Below are 22,868 nucleotides of genomic sequence, written 5' to 3'. Positions count from 1 at the left end.
AAGCTTATATAAAAGATGAAGAGCTATAATCCAAAAGGTCCAAAAAGTATAGCCAAATCCGTGAAAGGAATCAGAGCTTTGCATGAGGGAGATACATTCCTTAATTTCTAATAATTTCTAATATTTTGTAACAGCAAATTTTAATAACACAATAAATCCGTATTTTCATGCCAGTACCGAAGTACTGACTACTGGGCTGGTGATACCCTCGGGGACTAATAGTCCACCAGCAGATGCCCTCAATTAATCACAAAATATAGCTACTATTGAGCATAATTTAAGATAACAGAAAGTTCAGTGTGATGGTAATTTTTATTTGTGTCATTGTTTCATTTAAGTTCGACATAGTTCAGGTAAGGGAATTGTTTCGTGTATGAAGACATATGTGGAAAAAGTAAAAACACAAAAATACTGAACTCCGAGAAAAATTCAAAAAGGAAAGTCCAAAATCAAAAGTCCAAACACATCAAACGAATGGATAACAACTGTCATATTCCTGACTTGGTACAGGCATTTTCTAATGTAGAAAAAAATGGTGGATTGAACCTGGTTTTATAGCTAGCTAAACCTCTCACTTGTATGACAGTCGCATCACATTCCATTTCATTGTCAACGATGCATGAACAAAACAAACATACTCAAAGAGTAAAAATGTAAAATATAGGGCTACAGCAGTCAATATTGAGTTATCATTTTAATATCACTATAAAAACAACAAATGTAACGAAGAAGCACAAAAAGTCATACATCAAATATAACATACTCATTTTGCTTTTCTTATACGACTTAATTTATCTATGTAAAGTCTACCCGTAAAAGATAGAAAGTTTTCAGTACTGGTGTAAAAATGCGTGTTTAAAATTCGCACAGGTAGACATAAAAAAAATATTTTGTCGTTCAAAGTATGACGGCATACATAAATGCAGAGTCACGTAAAGTAGATATAACAAAAAAAAGACTTTACAGTAAAAGTAATAATAATAGATAAAATAATTGTGTGGTTCAAAGTATGACGGGAAACATAAGTACAGTTTCATGTCAAATGTATATCATTAAAATAACAAACTTAACAGAAAAAGCAGTATTGTTGAATAAAATAGTTTTGTAATTCATAGTATGTCAAGATCCATAAATAAAAGTATTATTAAAAAATGAAATAATTTTGTCGTTTATAGTATAATGTTTTACATAACCACAGAGTCACGTCAAAAGAATATATAAAAAAAACTGACTTAAAAGTACAAGTAATATTAATATAGACAAATAAAAGAATAATATTACACGTTATTAAGATGATAACCAACGTCAGTACGCAAAATCTATAATTCAAGACCATCTTGTATTATTTGTGAAATTGATACGGAATATTTATCAACAAGTTCTGGGTATCTTCCGAATGAACTTTTTTAGAAAAAGGGCGAGACGTTCTTTGATATACCCCTGGTTCATCAACTTTCTGCTCAGACACTGGTGACGTTTTACATAGTCTGAATAGGAGCTGCAAGCTCTTGAATACCTAATTAGTTGGGAAATGTATATTCCATATGCAGGTGAAGTTGGTAAAATACTACTAAGGTGGGGGAAATTGATAATTTCAAAATTAAAATCGTCTCGTTTGTCATAGATTCTGGTACTGAGATGACTTTGTATATCAAATTCGAGGTATAAGTCTAAAAATGAGGCGGAGGAAGCCGTGTCTGTAGTCTCTTTTATTTCTAGTTCTGATTGGTATATTAATGGAACCCAATCAGAAAAGTTCGGATTGTTAATGGAAAGAACATCATCAATATATCTGAGAGTGAAATTAAATAACCTGGCTTCTTTGATCTTTTGTTTTTGACAAGTGTCTGAAGGAACTCCGATTCATATGAAAATAAGAAGTCGGCAAGGAGAGGCGCACAGATCGTTCCCATAGGATTGCCGACAATTAGTTGAAAAAGTCTACCTCCAAATTCAACAAATATGTTGTCAATAAGAAACTCCAGCATACTGCTCACTTGTTCATCTGTATAGTATGTTTTACCACTATGTTCCTTATTAACAAAATATGCCTTATGGTATCCCAAAGTGATAAATTTATAGCGTATGCTACCATTTTTATGATGAAAAGTATAATGGATTATTTCTTTTAGACGGTTTTTCAATTTCACATGGGGAATGGTTGTATACAAGGTTGAAAAACCAAATGTTTTAAATAGAACTAGTTTCAGAAAAAGACCGAGATTTAAAATTATCCAGAAGTTCTTCAGAGTTTTTAAGAATCCACATATGGTTAATACCACTAAGTGAGTAAACAGTTTCACAAATTCACAATATATCTGAAGACCCTCTGTAACTGAGAACAGAATTTTAGTCAATCTAATGAACAATTCTTTAGTAGAAGAAGCAGAAGCGCCGGCACTGTACCGTTGTTTGTACGGAATTTTGTGAAGTTTAGGTATCCAATACAAACAAGGTAAGTCCTCCGATTTGTTGTTCAATGCAATGTTCAAAGAAGCCATGAAGGACTTATGATTCGCCAAAATCTCATCCTTGTCAAATGATATGTTTTTGTATGTGGGATTACCTGAGTGGTCATTTATTCCTAATTCTTATATAAGACACTCGTAGTAATACGATTTACATACAAAGACAATATTATTTGAGGCTTTCAAACGTTGTGTAATGTTTGTAATGTTTTGTAACACTGTTTCGTTCTTATGATCTGTTTTTACATGGTCCGAGATGAGGTTTAGGTTAAATACGTTTCAACCTTTGAGTTATTGTTTACTTTCTGTCGTACTTTTGTTGTGTTAATATGTATTATAAACAGATATCAAACTACTATTGATATACTTTTAAAAAAGAAACCAATATATTTGATTATTCCAAAAGGACATATGAATGTATATTCAATGAAGTATCATATAACTAGAACATGCTGTTTGATTGCCAATGCGATGATTAGACACCAAGGACCACAATGACGTAGATAATAGCAACTATTGCCAGTTTTTTTTACCTACGTTTGTTTAGCGATCCAGGCAAAATGTTCATGTAATTGAACAAATCACACAAAAAATCTTCAGTAAGGTAAAGGTTGTAAAACAAAAGTATTTTACATTTTGAAAAGATTGTAATACATGTAAAATGCAACAAAGGTTTATAGGGAAATACCTTCTTTCAGCATGAGTTATACGTTCTACCAGAAGCTTAAGCAGTATCCAATGCTAGTTTTAGTCGATCCAAAATGAACAAAAAATATTTTTGTACACTGTAAATAGAAAACGTATCCAGATAATTCTACAAATAAGTCCTAATGTAAGAAGTTGCAAGTAAAAAGGGTTATTTCGGCTAAACTAATATGTGTGTATTATGGTCACTATTTTGTGATAAATAATGTTTTATTTTTTATCGAAACCTATTAAAGTTTAATATAGGCGAGTAACACATAATTTTAAGAATAAAAGATACACCATCAATGGCGTTATAACAGACGATGATGCATAGAGATGTCCGTCTTCCTTATATAGCCAAATGTATCGTTCACGCATAGCCTTTTCACACGTATCACTGCAGAAGGAGTTAACTGCCAGTCACCCTTCTTTTTAGATTCTTAGATTTGCAATTGATTCAGTGTTAAAGCAGCTCTTGCTATATTTTTGTTTTACTCTTTTGTTGACTTCCTATGAAAAATACTCAATAACATACAAGCTGACGCACAAATAAATAAACACAACGTTCACCGTTTCATAATGCCCTTTTTGCTATGCTCAATTTACATAAGAACAAATCAGTCTTTGTTTATACATTACATATATGTAATTGTTACAATATGAAAACTGATAAAGATAGTAGCATGAATACGTTAAAGTATACACATTTTTTTTTTGATAAAAAGGGGATCCATTCCACAAGTTCCTGTCATTTTTTGTAATTCAATATTATCTCAAATAACTTTTATTAGTATAGTGCAACATACATGTGTTTAAACTGTATTATCTCCCCGAACAATGTGTATCATGGTCTATATTGTAATTGTCTGGATTATAAGTGTTGTTATGCAGGCAGTCTACAAAGATCTTGTCACACATACATACTTTCCATTTGCAGGAATAGCGACGATCTATCAATAGAAAAAAGAGATATTATGAAACGTAGCTTTAGGAATATATTGCATTGATTTACTATGTATGCAAAGTTGAACCCCATACATCGTTAAAATATAATTGGTAAAACATGTAAAAGTAAAAGGAACAAACAGTTCAAACGTGATAAAGATAACCATTGAAAACTTGTTGATTTAATTAATAGCCAAATGCGTAAGGGCATTTGTTTTCAACTACAGGAAAATCTGTCTTTATATTCATGGCTTGATTGTTTGTACATGTAATAACATTGATAGTTTGTATGATTTATGCAGTAACTGTCTCTATACTCAAACGTTGTGTTATGTTTGTAATGTTTTAAACACTGTTTCGTTCTTATGATCTGTTTTTTTTTTACATGGTCCGAGATGAAATTTAGGTTAAATACTCTTTAACCTGAGTTATTGATTACTTTCTGTCGTACTCTTGTAAATATGTATTATTTTTGAAGGACTGATAAAATCTAGAATTAAATAATATATTATTATTTAGCATTTACGATCATGATGGTTATGATGATTATTAGAGTACTAATATATATATGCCCAGATGGCCAAGTGGGTAAATTAGTCGCACTAATATGCCACTAGCCTGTGTACTACGTAATTGTTTGTTCTAATCATGCACTTAGCACGTGACTTTTTTAATCGTTTAAATAGGATTTGTCAGATTTCCTAACAAAAGTCGGTTTTCTTCCTGTGCAAGTCCGACCTCCTTCACTTATAAAAACTGATCGCAAATAAATATTAAAATGATATTGAAAGTGGCGTAAATACCAGTCAATCTATCAATAAATAACAAGAAATATACATCTATAATTAGATTGAAATGTAAATAATTCATCATATACACCAAATCTAAAATTATGTATATGCGCCAGACGCGCGTTTTGTCTTCAATAGACTCATCGAAGAAAAATAAAAGTGAAAAAGGTGAAAAAATGCTATTTTGAAGAGCATTGAGGATCCAAAAGTCAAAAAAGCTTTGCTTAATAAATCTTAGTAATTTATATAGCTTACACTAAATGATTTGACACATAACAATATCATTTTTTTTCAAAATTTATAATAACTATTTTAGAACATAAACTAACATTTGTTTCTATTTTGTGTACCGCAATTTTAACCGCAATTATACTAAGCTATTCGTCAAATTTGATTTATTGTCTAACATGTTAATGTGCATATTTTATTGTTTTACATGTCGATGTACACATTTCATTGGTGTTATGATATGATATAACATACATTTTACAACATGTACATGGTTAGTTTGATGACGTATTTGTAAGTATTACCGAATGTTTCGCTGGTGTATTGCATATTGTATGCGAGACCAACCTAACAACCACAACAATAAATCCCATTTGAAATGTAAGTCTTTAATATCGTGACAATATATAGAATAGCGGTGGTATAGACAAATAACCGTTTTAGACTATAGGACAAGCAAATGAAAACATCAAGGTCGTTTTAAAGACTTTATTTGATGTATATCGTATTTAATATAGGTTTATATGGACAATTCCTTTTAAATTTGTTTCAGAGTTCAATATTAATGGTAAAGTGTTGTGCTATAAACAAGAATGTTATGCAACAATACATGTTTGGAAGATTTAAATTCATTAGGTTTTACAACACTTTACAACAGATATAATATGATGGGTTATGAGCACCAATTTCACAGTTGACATTTCATTTAACGAACATGGCTTGTGGTTTGAAATAGGGTCAAATGGTAGCTAACTCGGCGTTTGTTTTCAAATTTTAGTTTGCGAAAATATATAGAAATAAGACTGTTTTTTCTTTTAAATATATTTACCATGGCAGTTGACTGTTTCGTCTTGAAGTCCATATGAGTACGGCCACGTTTTGGGCCAGCATGCATCTCCACGACCATAGCAATCATCGTGGTCTTTGCAACATCTGTTATAAAACAATGATATATATTCAACTTTACATCAGGTTCATACACAATAATGGTTGGCAAGAATAGCAAACATATAAAAAACACACAAAGTACACAAAACGGTGATGTTTCAACTCAGATTAATGATAAATGTTTCAAAAAGAGACTTAAAGTACTAGATGCTTCTTTTTTGCGACGTTCATCATTGATTGAAAAAAATATCAGATTAAAAACTACCCATTAGGTTTAATCGGTAATTATATAACTTTACTTTCAGCTTTCTGCCAATCATCTATATAAAATTATGTGGTTGACAGGATTTACGAATAACAATGCAGTATGACTATGTTTTTATGTCAATAGGCGTGTTTCCCGTCAATACAGATTTTTCATAAAAGCTAACACTAAGGCATGAACATGTTTATTTTAAATAATTCATGCTAAAAGGGTATTAGGTATCGTCGTAAGTGTAGTCGTTAACACGATATAGCCTTTTTATTCGTAGTAATAATGCAAGCTTACTGATCTACACCGTCAACTGGTGAACCACAACCATACCATCCACAATAACATCCGTAGTCTAGTAGTGACGTGGCTTGGTCTGCTCCGAAATAATGCGTCAATTGATATGCCAAGTTCCATACAGACCTCTTTTGTTTCACGCTTCTGGTCTCTGTATTCAAAATATATCAAATAAAAGGATGAACACTAGAGACCAAATAACACAGAGGTGTAATAGTTCATGCTATGGCCTTCCACTATAAATATAACTTAACCATGATAGAAAGCATCATCAGTCATCCAAATGACAAATTTTAACAATTCAATAGATAAAAAAAAACAATAAACAAATTAACAAAAGTAAGATATCAGGTAACAATTACACGACACATATTGAATTTTAACATGTATAAGCCCCTGCATTGGAACAGGTTCATAAAAATATATACACACACAAAAAAAAAGAAACATATTGTTTGATTCATCATTATTTCAAGTTACTTCCAACTTATTTATCTCTGTTATTTTAGCTATCATATTATGTTAGTATGATACTTGTGTCTTTGGAAACAATGTAGTATACTATCTTTGACTTTTTGGGCTGAGGTCATAGCATTCATGTATAAGAATTTTAAATTGTGATCATTTTCTAGTCAATTACTCGTATACCGCGTGAATGCATGAGTTTTATAAAAAAAATCGAATCTTGTATCAGTTAGGTTCCGTTACAAGAATATAAATCGTGAACATCTGGCTTCATTTCGATGAAAGTTTCATTTGTTTAATCATGACGTTTCAGATGCTTGCTGTTAGTTTTTGACTTTCATTTGGTCTATGTGAAATCATTGTTGACCTGATCGTTTATGTTTGTAATGGATTGATTATTTCCCCCTGAAATTTGAATTTCAATTGCCTGTCAAGTTTATGTTTATTCGCCATTATAATCTTGATTTGTTTATTTTTGTGGAATCTGTGAGTGTTTACATAAACAAATTTTAGTATTCAATTTTCAAAATTGGTAAATGTTAATTGTTATTCACAAGTACAATTTGAGGTGTAACTTTATAAAATAACTTCGGTCAGTGTAGCACACTATTAACTGAAGCTAAAATTGTTGACGGATTAAGGAAAACAGTTATCACTATATTATATCTGTTGTTTACTTACCAACTATGCCAATGTACATCTTGATACCCAACAAACATACTGCAATATTCTAAAATGAAACATCAGTGAAAAATAAGATACACTATTTCATTTAAAAAAAACGGTATACATTAAGTCTATATACATGTAGTTTATCTTAAGTAAGTGATAGCCTATAAAAACAGATTTTATGTTTTTGAATCCCTGTCGAAGCTTATATCTTTGTTGACTATATAAAGAAAAGATTTGCATTTCAGTTATTCTGACGAGAGTCATCGGTTCTCTTTGGATATCTCAAACTTCCTAAAAAAAAGAGGAGCTATCACTGTAGGAATAGGTCGAAGAGTGTAAAATAACTAAACATCAGTCAATCAAGTAAAATTTACATTAAATCCATATTCTCGACAAATATAATAGACATTATGTTTAAAGTCTTAATTATACATAATAAGCGTTCTCATGCTGAGAATTTGGTAATTCTGAAAAATCATACGTATTACTTTGGTTTATCCGACAACACACAATAATAAGTATACTTATTGATGATATTTCCCTTTAAATGCACATTCGGTTTACACTCGATCCATTACATGCATGAGGTGATTAAATTTTCCACAATCAATTGCATATGTAGTATCATGATTGTTTTTACAAAACAGACGTTTTAGTGATATTTCACAAATAATTTTATTATGTAAAACTCATAAAATAATATAAACACAATATATAATAAAACACCAGGAAATGATTAAACGTAATTCTGTAGTTATTATTCTATTTTGAAAAAAATGTCAAAAGCCTGAAATACCAAGTTTTTAATCATAAATAATATATATGTTTGTTTGTATTGTTAGATAGTAGCGGAGAGAAATAGGCAGCTCAAAATTGATAAGGGTTTGTTGTATAATTTAATTCGCAATAAAAAATATATCAAATACTGGCATAAATAATATGTTTGATATTGTAGGGTTATTGCATGAATATTGGGGAATATTGTCCCGAGTTAAACTTTATATTGCATGACCTTGCGAGTGCAATATATGTTCTACGAGGGACAATATTCCCCAATATTCATGCAATAACTCTTTTATTGTATAGCAATATAATATTTGAAAGTAAAAATTTGTTTAAACAAAGATTTTGTCTTTGATGACGTCATGAATTTTAAAGATTTATTTCACTAGTGTAATATTGGAATTTATTGCACGCTCACTTTTGTTAACGTTCTGTGGGAAAAAGTATATTGCTATGCAATAATAAAAAATATCTCACATCATTATGTACTTAACCGAACCGTTCATCCGAGTATTAATCAGTTTTCGAGCTTCTATGTGAACATGGTGAATGAATCAGTATTATTGAAATTCTGTCATTGTAGATTCAGAATTTAAAACAGCAAAACAGTATTAAAAAAGACATTGGGACTCTCAGACACTCAGACACCACCAGTGCGGTACAAACAGATTCTTAAATGTATATTGAATAAAAAAAAAGAAATTACCGGTACACAACACGTTAAAAAAAATACTTACGAATAGATTCAACATAATAGGTATTTTTTCCAGCTACAAAAATCGAAAAATAATAAAAAGATAAAATGTCGTTTACGATGAAAATAATGCTACTGTCTGCTTATTTCGAAGGACTAGGAAAAGTGAATAAACAGAAACATTGGTCTGTATTTACATGGTGATGGCTAAGAAAAGAAAAACATAGGACATGTAGGAAGCACAAACGTTCTTTTTTTCCATTTAACCACCACAACCAAAAAGAAGGATAGTCATGGCATCAAAAGGCGGGAGAAATTATTGCTGACAAGAACTGTTGTGAATTTCTATAAATATCGATACATACAAATCTTTATGATTGTTCTATTCGCGTAAGACTCGAAAATAAATCGCTCGCGAACATTTTTTGGTATATAGTATGCTTCTGATTCCTTTCAACTGCTGTAGGGTTAGTAGTACTTGACTTATCTATTTTGCCACAAGAACTATTATAAATTGTTCAAGTTTATATAAGGTGTAGACAATCTAAATTTGAGTGTAACAATTTTCTTTTTTCCTAAATCTCATTTAAAAAAGTGGTAGAAACACCTTTGTAGCAGCAGTAGCTTCCCATTAGAATCTCATCAGACGAAAAGACACAATGTATGTGTGTCAGCAGAAAACAATTCTACATCATGATTATGACGGAATATCTTTTAAAATGCTATAACAACAAACTAAAACCGAGGAAAACACATTAACAACAAAAGATTGGTGAAAGATATCAGAGCGACATTCACAGTCACCAAAAGAAAATAAACTGGCAAAGACCTGGTAAAAATAAATAGACAGACAAATCATAATACACACCTCACATCATAGAAAACAGAATGAATATTTACAAAGGAAGATTTATCCTTCCCTAAGACAAGTAATTAGGGCCATTATTTTACTCATTTAATTCGTCCACCCGGTCCTCTTCCTAACGATAGCCTGACTCTGCAGAGGTATCAAATCTTGTATTTTTGTAGATTTAAACTTGATTTATTTGCCAAACCTTTTTTTTAATTTTTTTTTATTTTTACTTAATGTCTTAAAAATGATGCACATAAAAAAAAGCTGCAAATTGAAAAGACAGAGTATAATTTGGAAAGCATGACAATCATGCAAAATTATTTTTATTTAGAAACAAGAGATATGAACAATACCAAAACATACTTCATAAGTTGACAACATTCTGACAATGACATGGCTAAATGCGGAAAACAAACAAACAAGAGTACACAAAACACGACAAAAATAACTAGAGACGAAAGAACACGAACATTCATATTTTGTAGGTTATAAACAATGGAAAATTAAACAGCAGTAATACTTTTTGCGAAAAAATGTTAAAAGTGTTTTTTAATCAACTGTACAGAATAAGAAAAAAAAACAGATGCATTAAGATATATATTTTTTTAAATACATCATAGGATAGAAGTGCTTCTACTTTTACAAAAGAAAAACAAAAGATACAAGAGGGACAGTAAAACTCATAAATCGTAAATAAACTGACAACGCCTGACTAAAAAAAAAAATAGACAAACAGACCAACAATAAAAAACATGACACAACATAGAAAACTAAAGAATAAGTAACACGAACCTCACCAACACCTAGTGGTGATCTCATGTGCTCTAGAAGGGTAAGCAGATCCTGCTCCACATGTGACACCCGTCGTGTTGCCTATGGTATTACAAATCCGGTAAATAGCCTTATTCGGTAGGCCACATTGATGGAAGGGGAGGGGATTCTAGTTACGACGTACGGAATATACCCGATATCATTTGTGAAACGATGATACCATAACGACCAACCAAATGGTAATGGCGTCCGTAAAAATTACTACGGGATGATTTCAACTTCACCATTTGGAACTCTTGGTTTTAAAGCTTCCTTGTGAGCAGCAACGCTTTATCAAGCAAATCATGATAGGAAAGATTAGCACGGAAATATCGTATCAATGGGGAGATATATACCCCGTATGCAGGTGGTGCAGGAATGTTGCTACTTAGAAATATAAAGTTTACAATTGGAAAGCTTCTATCATCTCTTTTGTCGTAAAGGTTTGTTTTCAACCGACCCTCATTGTCAATTTTCAGAGATTCGTCAAGATATGGGGCAAAAATAACTTTATCTGTTGTAACCTGTATCTCTAATTCGATGGGATAGATGCGTTTAACATAGTCACCAGAGTTAAGGGATATTGCTAACTTCTAATATTATTTTCTAAGAAATTTCTGTATGAATTCAGCCTCATAATAATAAAGAAACTAGTCGACAAGAAGAGGGGCACAATTGGTTTCAATTGAAATGTCCACAGTTAAAAAAACACGTCCTCAGAACGAAAAGAATATGCTGTGAATCAAAAAATCAAGCACCTTGATAATGTCAGGTTCAGATAATTTTTTAATGGAATCAGAGTGATCGTTTGGAAAATAGGATTTATCCCTCCCGAAGACCAAAAAATTGTATGTCGACTTAACCATGTTCTATAATCTTTTACAAAAAATAATGAATAACTAATTTTTACTACAAATAACAGCTGGTCATATAAAAAAATGCAGACGTTTTTGTATTGAAATTCTACATACATACCTGACCAAATCCCGACTATCCCTACAACCCCTATACGATGAGGGCGATCTGGTCTGGTCGAGATCAGGCTGAGATCAAGTATAGTTGATGTGGTCTAGCTAGTCGAGGAAAGATTATGTATAGATCGTGAATTGATCGGAATTATCGAGTATGTATGCAAGTAGTGGTCGGATTTGAGTCGTTGTGAAGTCGTAAATCGGACTGATCGTGGTAAGGTCGTGTACAGTTGGATAGCAGTATGGTAGAAGTCGTAAACAGGCCCGATCAAGAATCTGATAAAGCTTGGTCGGGGAAATTTGGACAATCGGGATCATCAGATTGATCTGATCGGCAGTGTAAACCTAGCTTAAGCATTTAGCATATCCTATAATAAACCTATTGAGTGTAAATATCACGGAAAAGAAAGTGTTTTTTTTTTATTGTACCCATGAATCGAATTGTACCATTCATTGCAGTGTAGTCATGTTAAACACAATATTTATTGATTTTATCAGCAGTAACAAAAGTGATTTATCTTCTTAATATGCAGTGCACATGCTCACAAAGTAGGACAAGTACACGATTAACTGATATCTTGTCAGATTATGTAATCTATTTGCTTAAAATTTGAAGTTCAAATAATACAATTCAAACGGATTTTGTCGACAACAGATTATAATAAGCAGTGAGTTTGTTTAAAATCTTTTTAAAACTTATTTTATAATTGTCTTTTCAAATTTATTATCAAAGTATTCAAACTAGCTATTTCAAATATGCTTTTTCGTTTATCTACAAAACATAGCTTTTAAAAGAAACTCATTATTCGCATACTTTGTTTATAAATAAATATTGCGTGTGAAATGTGAAGTATGGATGCATACTCAGTTAATTAATATTCACGCAATTACTACATCCTGATACTTAACTTGAGTTATCGTATAAAACCCAAAGCTTCTCAAGTCTCCGCCAAAGAAAAACTCACTGCGCAGCTGTTGTACTATCGGAAGTGTATAGATATGTATCAATGTTTGACATTGGACATAAGATTAGCGGTTAGCATGTGATTAGAGTAAGGAACAGTGGAAATAGTAAATGATCAAATTAAATATTTGCATGTTGGCTGTTTCGAAAGACGCTGCGTTAGAATTCATCTTTATAAGTCTTAAACATGAAAAGTAATTGCTACAAAACGAAAGGAGACCTATACTGATGCACCAGAATACAAAGTACACGTAAACCATAGAAAAGTAAAGACTGGGCAACATTATAGCCCTATCAAACCCGAGGTTGATCCAATGTTCCCCAGACATGTAAAAAATCTTATATGTTATTAGAAAGCTGAAATTCCAGATTTTCATAATTTTCACACGTTTATGATGTACGACAGGTCGGCTTTTTTTTCGTAAAATCGTACTTTCGTATCAATTGTTAACGTTTAACAATATTAGATAGATGTTTAACAACAATCTTTCAATCAATAATTTGCAAGAGATAGAAAGCTATTTATTCACCTCTTTAAGTTCATTTCAATAATAATCAAATTAATAAAGAAAGTAAAACTGAAACATTTAAGAGAAAAACAAATTCCACCGCATTTTTGCACCTGTCCTATGATAAGAGCCTCTGGCCTTGGTCAGTCTTGTATGCTTGTTAATGTTAGTTTCTTGTGTATAATTTTGAGTTTAGTATGATGTCCATTATCACTGAACTAGTATACATATCTGTTTTGGGGCCAGTTGTAGGACGCCTCCGGGTGTGGGAGTTTCTCGCTGTATTGGAAAGTAAAATCACAAAAATACTGAACTCCGAGGAAAATTCAAAAAAGGAAAGTCACCAATCAAATGGCAAAATCAAAAGTTCAAACACATAAAACGAATGGATAACAACTGTCATATTCCTGTCTTGGTACAGGCATTTTCTTATGTAGAAAATGGTGGATTGAATCTGGTTTTATAGCTAGCTAATCCTCTCACTTGTATGACAGTCGCATCAAATTCCATTATATTGCAACATTAAATTTAAATTTGTTACAAAATGCAAATATGAATCTTACAGGTATGGAGTTCATGACAACTGCATCCAATTGGGACTTCACCACAACTCCATACTATTTGAACTGTACTAAAGCTGGGGCATCGCTCATAAACAACACCATCACAACACCATTTGAGAGTTTGGAAACTACGACATATAATTATTATCGTGATTATGGTAAAGTTACTATAAATAAAGACATACATTAAAACTCAAAAAGCTCAGGGTGAAAGCAATGATTCATGAGTATTTCTATTCTGTTATTTTGTAGCATAGGGATGTTTAAAGTTTAAGTTAGTATTTGAAAAAAAAGAAATACAATAAGTTGAAAACAGATTACATTTTCTGAACAAGAAACGATTAACTAAAGGTACTATGAAAATATCAAACTAAAAAAAAACAAGAAAAACTGTCAACGCAATGACGAAAATCGTAACACGACGAAAAGACGAACACATAATAACAACACATAGAAAACGTAAGATCGAGAAACACAACATGCACCCAGAAATAAACTGGAATGACAAGTGAAAGAATACAAAAATACTTTGGTAGTAAATCGTGTACGCAACGGTTAATACTTATATTTCCTCAAACTATATCTTGTCCTTCATTATGGTCATAAAAGGAGTTTGTATTGAATAGACTGGATTGGATATCTTCTCCTAGCGCACATTGTTTTATTCGTAGATGATTAATTGTAAACTTAACAAACCACTGCACAAAAAAATCCGTGTATCCGTTTGAATTGTTTTACATTGTCATATCGGGGCCTTTTATAGCTGACTATGCGTATGGGTTTGCTCATTTTTGAAGGCCGTACGGTTACCCATAGTTATTAATGTCTGTGTCGTTTTGGTCTGTTGATGAAAGTTGTCTCATTGGCAATCATACTACATCTTCTTTTTATATTAAAGAAAATCTGCAATACAGCGATTCTTTAAAAGTCGTAATGCAAAATATTTACAGAAAAAACAAAGGTTTACCTATGAATATAGATTTTTGGAAACTTTTATATGAATTGTTAATTAACATGGATAATCATATAATACAAATATGCGCAATATATGCCCGATAACCCTGTGTTCAATATGCCAGACTTATTTTTCTTCCTTCTGGTCTTGGTTAAAACAATATATTTAATTGAAGTCAAAACGCCTATCATCTTGAAGATAGTCAAATGGTTGTTCCATTGTATGTTTGTAATATGGAAAGTTTCACGGCCTATCAGATTCAAGGCGGAAAAGGTCTCAATCTTCAATAAATAGTAAAAATATATTTTCAGATGCACTATCAACGTCGAGTGAAACTATCAAAATAATCAGTATGGTTTGTGCTATTTTTGGTATGGTTATGTTAATAATTTTGTATGCGGCTGCCTACCGAATGTGCTGCTCTGGAAAGCAACCTTATCATGATTCGTGCATTAAGGGAACTATCCATGTCATACTGACTTTGTTAACATATGTCCTGTACCTGTTTGATACTCTTTCGGATGTGTTCCTGTTCCTACACTACATTTCGATTGGACAAACTTCAAAGTTTCTATTGGTGATGGCCTTTACCTTCGCACCAGTTCTCTTTCTAGCGTTTATTTTCTTTGCAAAACATCACGAAAAATTAAGTGCGACTATAAGGATCTATCATGTAGAGAGCAAATGTGTTTCCAGATGTTTGGTTTGGTGTTAGTTCTCGTGTGTAGTCCATTTGCTGCATTGTTACCAATATACACGTACGTATTTTAATGAATATACATTTTTTCTATAACGAAACCTGATTTATTTCACACACGTTCGGATACCATTCCAACTATAGAGGTTGGTCTGGTAATATTTTCCGTGTTAATTATCATTTTTAGGGTGTAAACCAAACAGCTAATAGTCTAAACCTGCCGAATAGCAGCTAACGAATAAACCAAACATATAATGTGTCTAACAGCTAGTATTTTACAATACAGATGTAGTAGCTTTAGAAAATTTAATAATCACACAGAATCTGTGCATTTTTTTCAAATATGATATTGCCCTTTGCAAATCGTCGAACTAAAACATGTCAAGGACCATACGAAATGTGCAATATTGTACAACAGGTTTATGTGACCTCCTTTAACATTTCAGGTAATACGATTGGTTAAGAAATAATAAATGGTAGCCGTACATTTGTTTTCATTTTCAAGGGTTGGGCATTTATACTCGAATAATTTACCCTGAGCGTTATTAAAGGGGTAAAATATGATTATAAACACCTAGCCTATAGTTAAATGAAAACAAATCTACGGCTGCATGCCATGCATTAGTTCGATACTAATGGGACAAATTCGATAATTTTGTTTGCACCCATATGCTAATATAAGTAATATTATATAATTCAATAATATATTTTTTAATTTCATTTACCACCAATATGTATGTTCTTTTAATGTAATATTATTGCATTATGAGGCACCCACGAAGCTTAATATAACGCCTGGTGTTTAAAAATGTTTTTCATTTATGGAAACATTAATATGACGTCACCTTGTGTCGTTGCCATGTAAACACGATAACATCCTTTCGCAGAATTTTCGATTTATGAAATTTTACCACAGAAAATAAATTAATCCTTTTCCCTTTTGCTATAGAATAGAGATAAATATATTGTATTTGAAATTTGGCCTAAGTAAACTGTGGGTTTTGATGTCGAAAATTGAGAATACCTGGCAATATTATTAAGCTGGACGTAACGCGGAATAGCCAGTTGTGTGTTTGTATACGCGTGCACTAAAAGTAGATATACCGTATACAGACTAGTTGACGATAATAGGTCGTCTTATTAGAAATTAAAAAATGGCATGGAGATTGTGATTATTCCATAGTACGTAGTAGATAAGGCATTTTTCAATACACGTTTAGTAGTGGGATTGCGTCTCTTTAAAAAAACAAGCAAGATGTTTATAGTTATCTTTAATGTATCAATAGACAAAGAAATACATCGATATTGATGATTAAATTAAATTCATAAAACACATGTAAAGCTTATAAGTTGCTATTGGTGGCATTATGTTTGTATCTAGACCAATGCACGTAAGTTATTTATGCTAACGATATTTAAGACCTTGCTCATTTGTATAGGCCACTAGCTAAATACTAAGTACCAAATGTTAGGAAAGTCAATAAGATAAATCCGTTACTTAGTGTGATGATGACCTAATACGATATATATGGGGTCAGTAAATGCAATATGAGATGTACAATCCTTTACCATCCACACTGTTTACAGAAACGTCCTAAAATGCATGGGTATTTGATCAAAACATTTGAATTTAATTTTTAAAATCATATATTATATCAGAATATTGTAGAAAAAAGTTTATCATAGGGAAAAAATATGGACGGCTATATTTATTGAAATATAAGGAAAAGGGAAATATGAACACTCATATCTACCGATAAAAGTATCAACTGTGAAATCCGATGATGCAGTTAAAAGTTATTAATGGAATCTTTTGTTCATTTCGCGCAAAATTTTAGTATAAACGTGAAATTGGAGGCAAAACAGATGACATATGGAAATGTGGTATGCTTTGTACGTTACTTTCAAGTTGATCGATGAATTGCAAGGATTGCCCTTTTTGGATATAGCTAATCCACCCCCCCCCCCCCAAAAAAAAAACCCAAACAAAGTTAAACGCGCATCCACAAATGCGAAATTAAAATTTTGAAAAAAACTAAAAATATCTACTAACCACAATAACTGACTCGACAGCTGCTTCATTTTCCATATCTTTTACAGGTACATGTATATATTAAAAGGTTATTCGTATTGTTGTAAGTTATAAATAGAGATATATAAGTAAATTTGTCCTAGATGTTAACCTGTAAGTTTCTTCATGTATTTTTATATGCGTTAATGTCATCGTTAAACTGGAAATTTTTATTTTTAACACATAATACCATTGACATGTTGAAAGACACATGTATTATGTTTCAGTTACTATTATCTGGTAAAGAAATTACGATTATCAAAGAAGAAAAATGCCTTAGAGTACGATTTTTCTACGGCAATTTTCAAAAAGCTTAGACAATTCCAGTGCGTCGTTACGATTCAAATATGATGTAATGGTATAGAAAAACCTTGCAGCTGAGTATCTATTGATAAAAACATGCTACATTTGAGAAAAATAACTGTGAAGATTTTACCTATATCTGCCGTCGCCATATTGGGATAGTCGTAATTGCAGTTACGATTATCTCTTTAATACCAGTGATAATACATACTCATTATCGTATGTCCGATTCACTCAACAAACATGTGTTGATTTAAACTAGAAAAACTATATTTGATTGAGAAAAATGAGTTAAAGTTTGAATTGGAAATTATTGATAAGATTGACCAAAAATTGAAATTCTTCTGTTATATACACATGGATTATAAAAAGGATAAATTACACATGTTGCCAGACTTGATCAATTTCAAAATTAAATATGTCGCTAATGTTTTAGTTAAAATCAATTTATTCCTACACATTTTGCTTGGTTTGCAGCCTGAAAAATCTGGATAGGATACTGAAAATTCTTCTTCGTTCTTTGTATTAACTTTCGAATTCTCCGAGTTTGATTCTTATTATATAATTAGTCAGATTGACCCGATAAATCATCACATCACTCCCTGAACTACATAGTTTCCTATAATAGAGATCACATTATGCACGACGCTTGTTGCTTTATCAAATTATGTATGTAATAATGATGTCCGTATATCTGAGGATTAATGACCTGCTTTGGATTCTTTACTTTTTTAAATGCTGAAAATAAAGTAAAGGGTGGACATTATCATTGCAATCGTTTTTCATTTATTTGCACTTGGAGAGGAATAATCTGTTTACTGTTCATTTCCGAATTAAACCTGGTAGATACGAGGTTTTGTAGTATCATGGGACTATTCTGTATAAAAAGTTTAAAAAAAACAAAAATGTAGCCAAACTCATACATGAAAATATAGATATGAAGGAGGGATATGCATTTCTCAGTTAATTAAGATATTCAAAAATTGCTACCACCAAGTTCAATTAAGATAATATCAATAATTGTCCTGTTTTTTTTTTTATTGTCATGTGTTTGTTAGGTTTTTTTTTTTTGCGAAATTGTGAGCTTGAATGGCCTTTCGATATCTGTTGGCGCTGTTATTTATATATACGGAATGCATAATTTTTTATAAGTTTTTTTAATACATAGACCATCCTTCTGTAAGTCATACCATACATTCATGACATTATTGTGATAATAAATGTTTTACACGCACCACGAATGTATTTCATTATTTGTATATTTGAAGGTATGCCCAGGTACTTGCACGTGGTAAAACAAATTTAAAATTTGAATATCTAACATCTTATATTACGCTGGTTGAAGCTACACTAGAGTCAGCTCCACAATTAACAGTACAGATTTACCTATTGATCACTGACAGCCATACAGACACTACTTACACAGGTAATTCATTATTGTTTACTAATGTATATAATTATCTGTATGCATGTTTTATTTATCAATACACGGTTTAAGAACCGTTTAATCTATTATTAATGAATACAAATTATTTCGGTTTCGGCAATTTGAAATACTAAGTCGGATGAGACGTAGTTTATCATGTTTATTAAAGCTAGAAATGTATTTGAGAAGGCTTATTATGTAAATTAACAAACACGATCATCTTAACTTATTGCATTACCAGATTGTCAAATTATTGTTAAAAGTAAAATAAAAAAAATACTAAACTCCGAGAAAAATTCAAAACGAAAGTCCGTATTCAAATGGAAAAGTAAAAATTTAAAACACATCAAACGAACGGAAAACAACTACCATATTCCTGACTATGAATAGCAATGAATGATGAGAATTCAACAGCAACCAGTGTATAAATGCCATGACTGTTGTTAATTTATTTATCTTATTTTAACTGTTAAGTGATTGATCCAAATTAAATAAAATAATATAAAACTAAAGAAAAAACGAAAATGTCGGGTATCGGTGTCTTTTTTTCAAGAACGAAAGAAGTGTAAAAATGAAATTTATGAGAAAAAAAACTAATTTTAGCATTTTTAAAACTGGTCAATTCACATTTGAAAACTAGCAACTGTTACTGGCACCCCATTTATTATTGAATCTCATTCAGTTGATGACAACATATGATAATACATGATAATTGATCTCATGTACCGTTTTTATCGTTACATAATAGTCGTTTTTGTTGACATGATACATCATGCACTTATATACTTATATGATATATAAAAAGTTAAAATAAAAAATGTTTGATCTAATCTCCGAGAAAACGTAAAACGGTAAAAGACAAAGAGACAGAGGGTATTATCACAATTTCATCTACTGAAACATATACATGTATACATGAATACATAAATACCGAAATATACTGATAAACTAAAATAAACGCATGAGTTATAATATATCAACACATCGTGTATCTGCTTTTATTTGAGTTTTACTTTCTGTTATAGGAATGATTCGTTCTCTAAGCATAATTGCATCTTCTCTTGGGCTTGCATGGTCATTAAATGCATTTAAACATCAAAATCGAAAGAAAAACCACAACAAAGAGGACGGCTTTTGTGTAAAATTTATTCACTGGATATCACGATTTGCCGAGATTGTGCCACGCATTATTTTAATTGCACTCTGTACTGCTGAATACAGCGTATATGTTTTAATTTTCATATTTTATCGTATTTTATGTGGAATCATGTACAGCATTTGTGAAAGATTGACTATTGGTAAAAGCTTTCGCTTCTTAGAGGAACCTGATTTGATATTGGGAATAGTAGGCAACATATTTTGCTATTCTGTATCAAAAATTTATCAATGCCAAAAGAAAGAACAATGTGGGGGGAAATTCTTCGTAGGTTATTACATTATATATTATATAGAAAATGGCATTATGTTGTTCCTTTGGTATAGCGATGATCCTGCTTTACTTCAAATGAAGATTGGAGGGGCATGTTCAAACCATGCATGGTGGGCACCAGGTGTTATAGTTGTTGTCATTATCCTATGCGTTCTACAGCTGTTATTTTTGTATTTATATTATCGTTTACGTGGGAAACAACACCAATCGATTGCTCAGAACATGTCGTCAGGAACATGCCACCAATCTGCATCACTTAATTCGGACTCTTGCACTAATTACGGACAATTCGATAACAATGGTTTTCAAGATGAACGGCAGACATACAATTTTCAAGATGGCCAAGTGGCCAGTCCTTATGATATTGATAGTCAATATGCACATGACTCACAAATGCAGCCATATCGTGGATATGAGAGAAATAATCAACCTATATATCGATATCCTAGGGAAGAGCTACATGTTACGCAGTCATATGAGTCGGATGTCAATAACATATGGAATATTGAACCGTATCCAAATGTATCGCAAAATTCTCAGCAAATTCAACAATATAATATGAATCCGTTGCAACAGTGGAATGATTACCATTCCCAAAGTGAATGGTATGAAAGCAACATGAGCAATCGGCAAACACATTTTGCTTCTACATTTCACAATCAAACATTTGTAGGAAACGTTAGTTCCTCGTATCAATCATCCATGCAATCGATGACTCAAGGTGCCGTGTTTACTGGTACACAATATAACAGTCAAGGAGAATACAGGTTTAGTGGATATTAATATGTATAATAGAAGCACAAAAGTGCCTGCTGGTTAATAGTTTACGCTTACAAGAAATGAAAATGTTATGTAAGGAAATGAAAATATATACTCATATTCATTTAAATATGTATCCAATGTACGATTTCATTCCTTTGCGAAGATTTTTTTTCTGAATGTTTGCTTTCAAATAATAACATACTACATAACATTCTTTGAACTGTTTGTAACCTTTTGTTTTTTGCCGCTGTTGTAATCAAACAATAGAAACTAATAACATGTATACTGCAATTTGATGTCTTTCTACTACAGATATCGTTTTAAAGTTCCGCCCACTGCCGGCCTTCGTTTATGTATTGCTGTTGACGAGTGTAATATGAACATGTACAACCTCAGAATATGTATTGCAGTCCTATTTCGATGACGTATTGTTTGACCTTACACGAACTAACGATTACCCTTTATACGTTCTGTTTGTTTTCAAACATTTCTTTAGAGCAATAAGAATAAAATCAATTTTCTAATAAAAGTCAAACATGAACAGCAGCATTTTGTACGACGACAATCATCCATTTTAAAACTTTAATGTATTCTCGTAAAAAACAAAAGTTACCAGGTCAATGGCAGCATGCATGTTGAGTGAATGTCAAGTTTAGTTAAAAATTCTGAAGCGTGAAACAACTCGTACATTTCTGTTTCAACTTGGACAATGCTTTTTTTTATTTGTGTTTATGTTGTAATTAGTTGTAATGTTAAAATAGATAATTATTCACCATGAGCGATGTATTATTGTTGACCATTCGAAATTCTTTTCTGCGATAATAATGATGTTTTGTCCCAGGCGGATAACCCTGGCCTCATAACTTTTTGGAACATTTAGTTCTCGGCGATCTTCAACTGTTTGTTACGTTATGGTGTTGTGTCTTTGTTATGTCGTAGTTCTCTTATATTTGATATGTTTCCCTCAGTTTTAGTTTGTAACCCGGATTTGTTTTTTTCTCTATCGATTGATGAATTTTGAACAGCGGTATACTACTTTTGTCTTTATTGCGAACCCGTCTTCAGCTGAACGCGTGATTTAAATATTACTCCGAGGGTCTCACGGGATTTTAGATCGAACAAAAATGTGAGTTTTGTGTGTTTTTTAAGGCACAAACAATAAAACATAAATTGTAGGATACAGACAATAACTGTTTATTGTCTTTGAAGACCAGCTGTATTTGAACTCGGCTCAAAACAGGAGTAATAGCTCGCTAAAGCTCGCATCACACATTTAACATAGCCTCGTACAAATGCAGCTGTTATTCAGAGACACTAAACGGTTAAAATTAAAGGCAACAGTTGTATACCGCTGTTAAAAACTCATAAATCCATGGACATAGAA

The 22,868-nt window shown here is 31.7% G+C and overlaps 1 protein-coding gene across 1 annotated transcript; it reads left to right on the top strand.

The window, feature by feature from the left end:
• The first annotated feature begins 12,378 nt into the window (after positions 1-12,378).
• LOC139481964 (endoplasmic reticulum membrane adapter protein XK-like) lies at positions 12,379-22,248 on the top strand. Its single transcript, XM_071265539.1, has 5 exons — positions 12,379-12,473; positions 13,844-13,999; positions 15,108-15,554; positions 19,136-19,293; positions 20,319-22,248. The coding sequence occupies exons 3-5, from the start codon at positions 15,481-15,483 to the stop codon at positions 21,503-21,505; spliced, it is 1,419 nt and encodes a 472-aa protein (XP_071121640.1). The 5' UTR covers positions 12,379-12,473; positions 13,844-13,999; positions 15,108-15,480; the 3' UTR covers positions 21,506-22,248.
• The last annotated feature ends 620 nt before the right edge of the window (positions 22,249-22,868 follow it).

Source organism: Mytilus edulis, chromosome 7 (genome assembly GCF_963676685.1).
Source record: "Mytilus edulis chromosome 7, xbMytEdul2.2, whole genome shotgun sequence".
Taxonomy (NCBI): domain Eukaryota; kingdom Metazoa; phylum Mollusca; class Bivalvia; order Mytilida; family Mytilidae; genus Mytilus; species Mytilus edulis.
The sequence above is the reverse complement of the archived record's forward strand: the minus strand, read 5'-3'. Positions and strand labels throughout refer to the sequence as shown.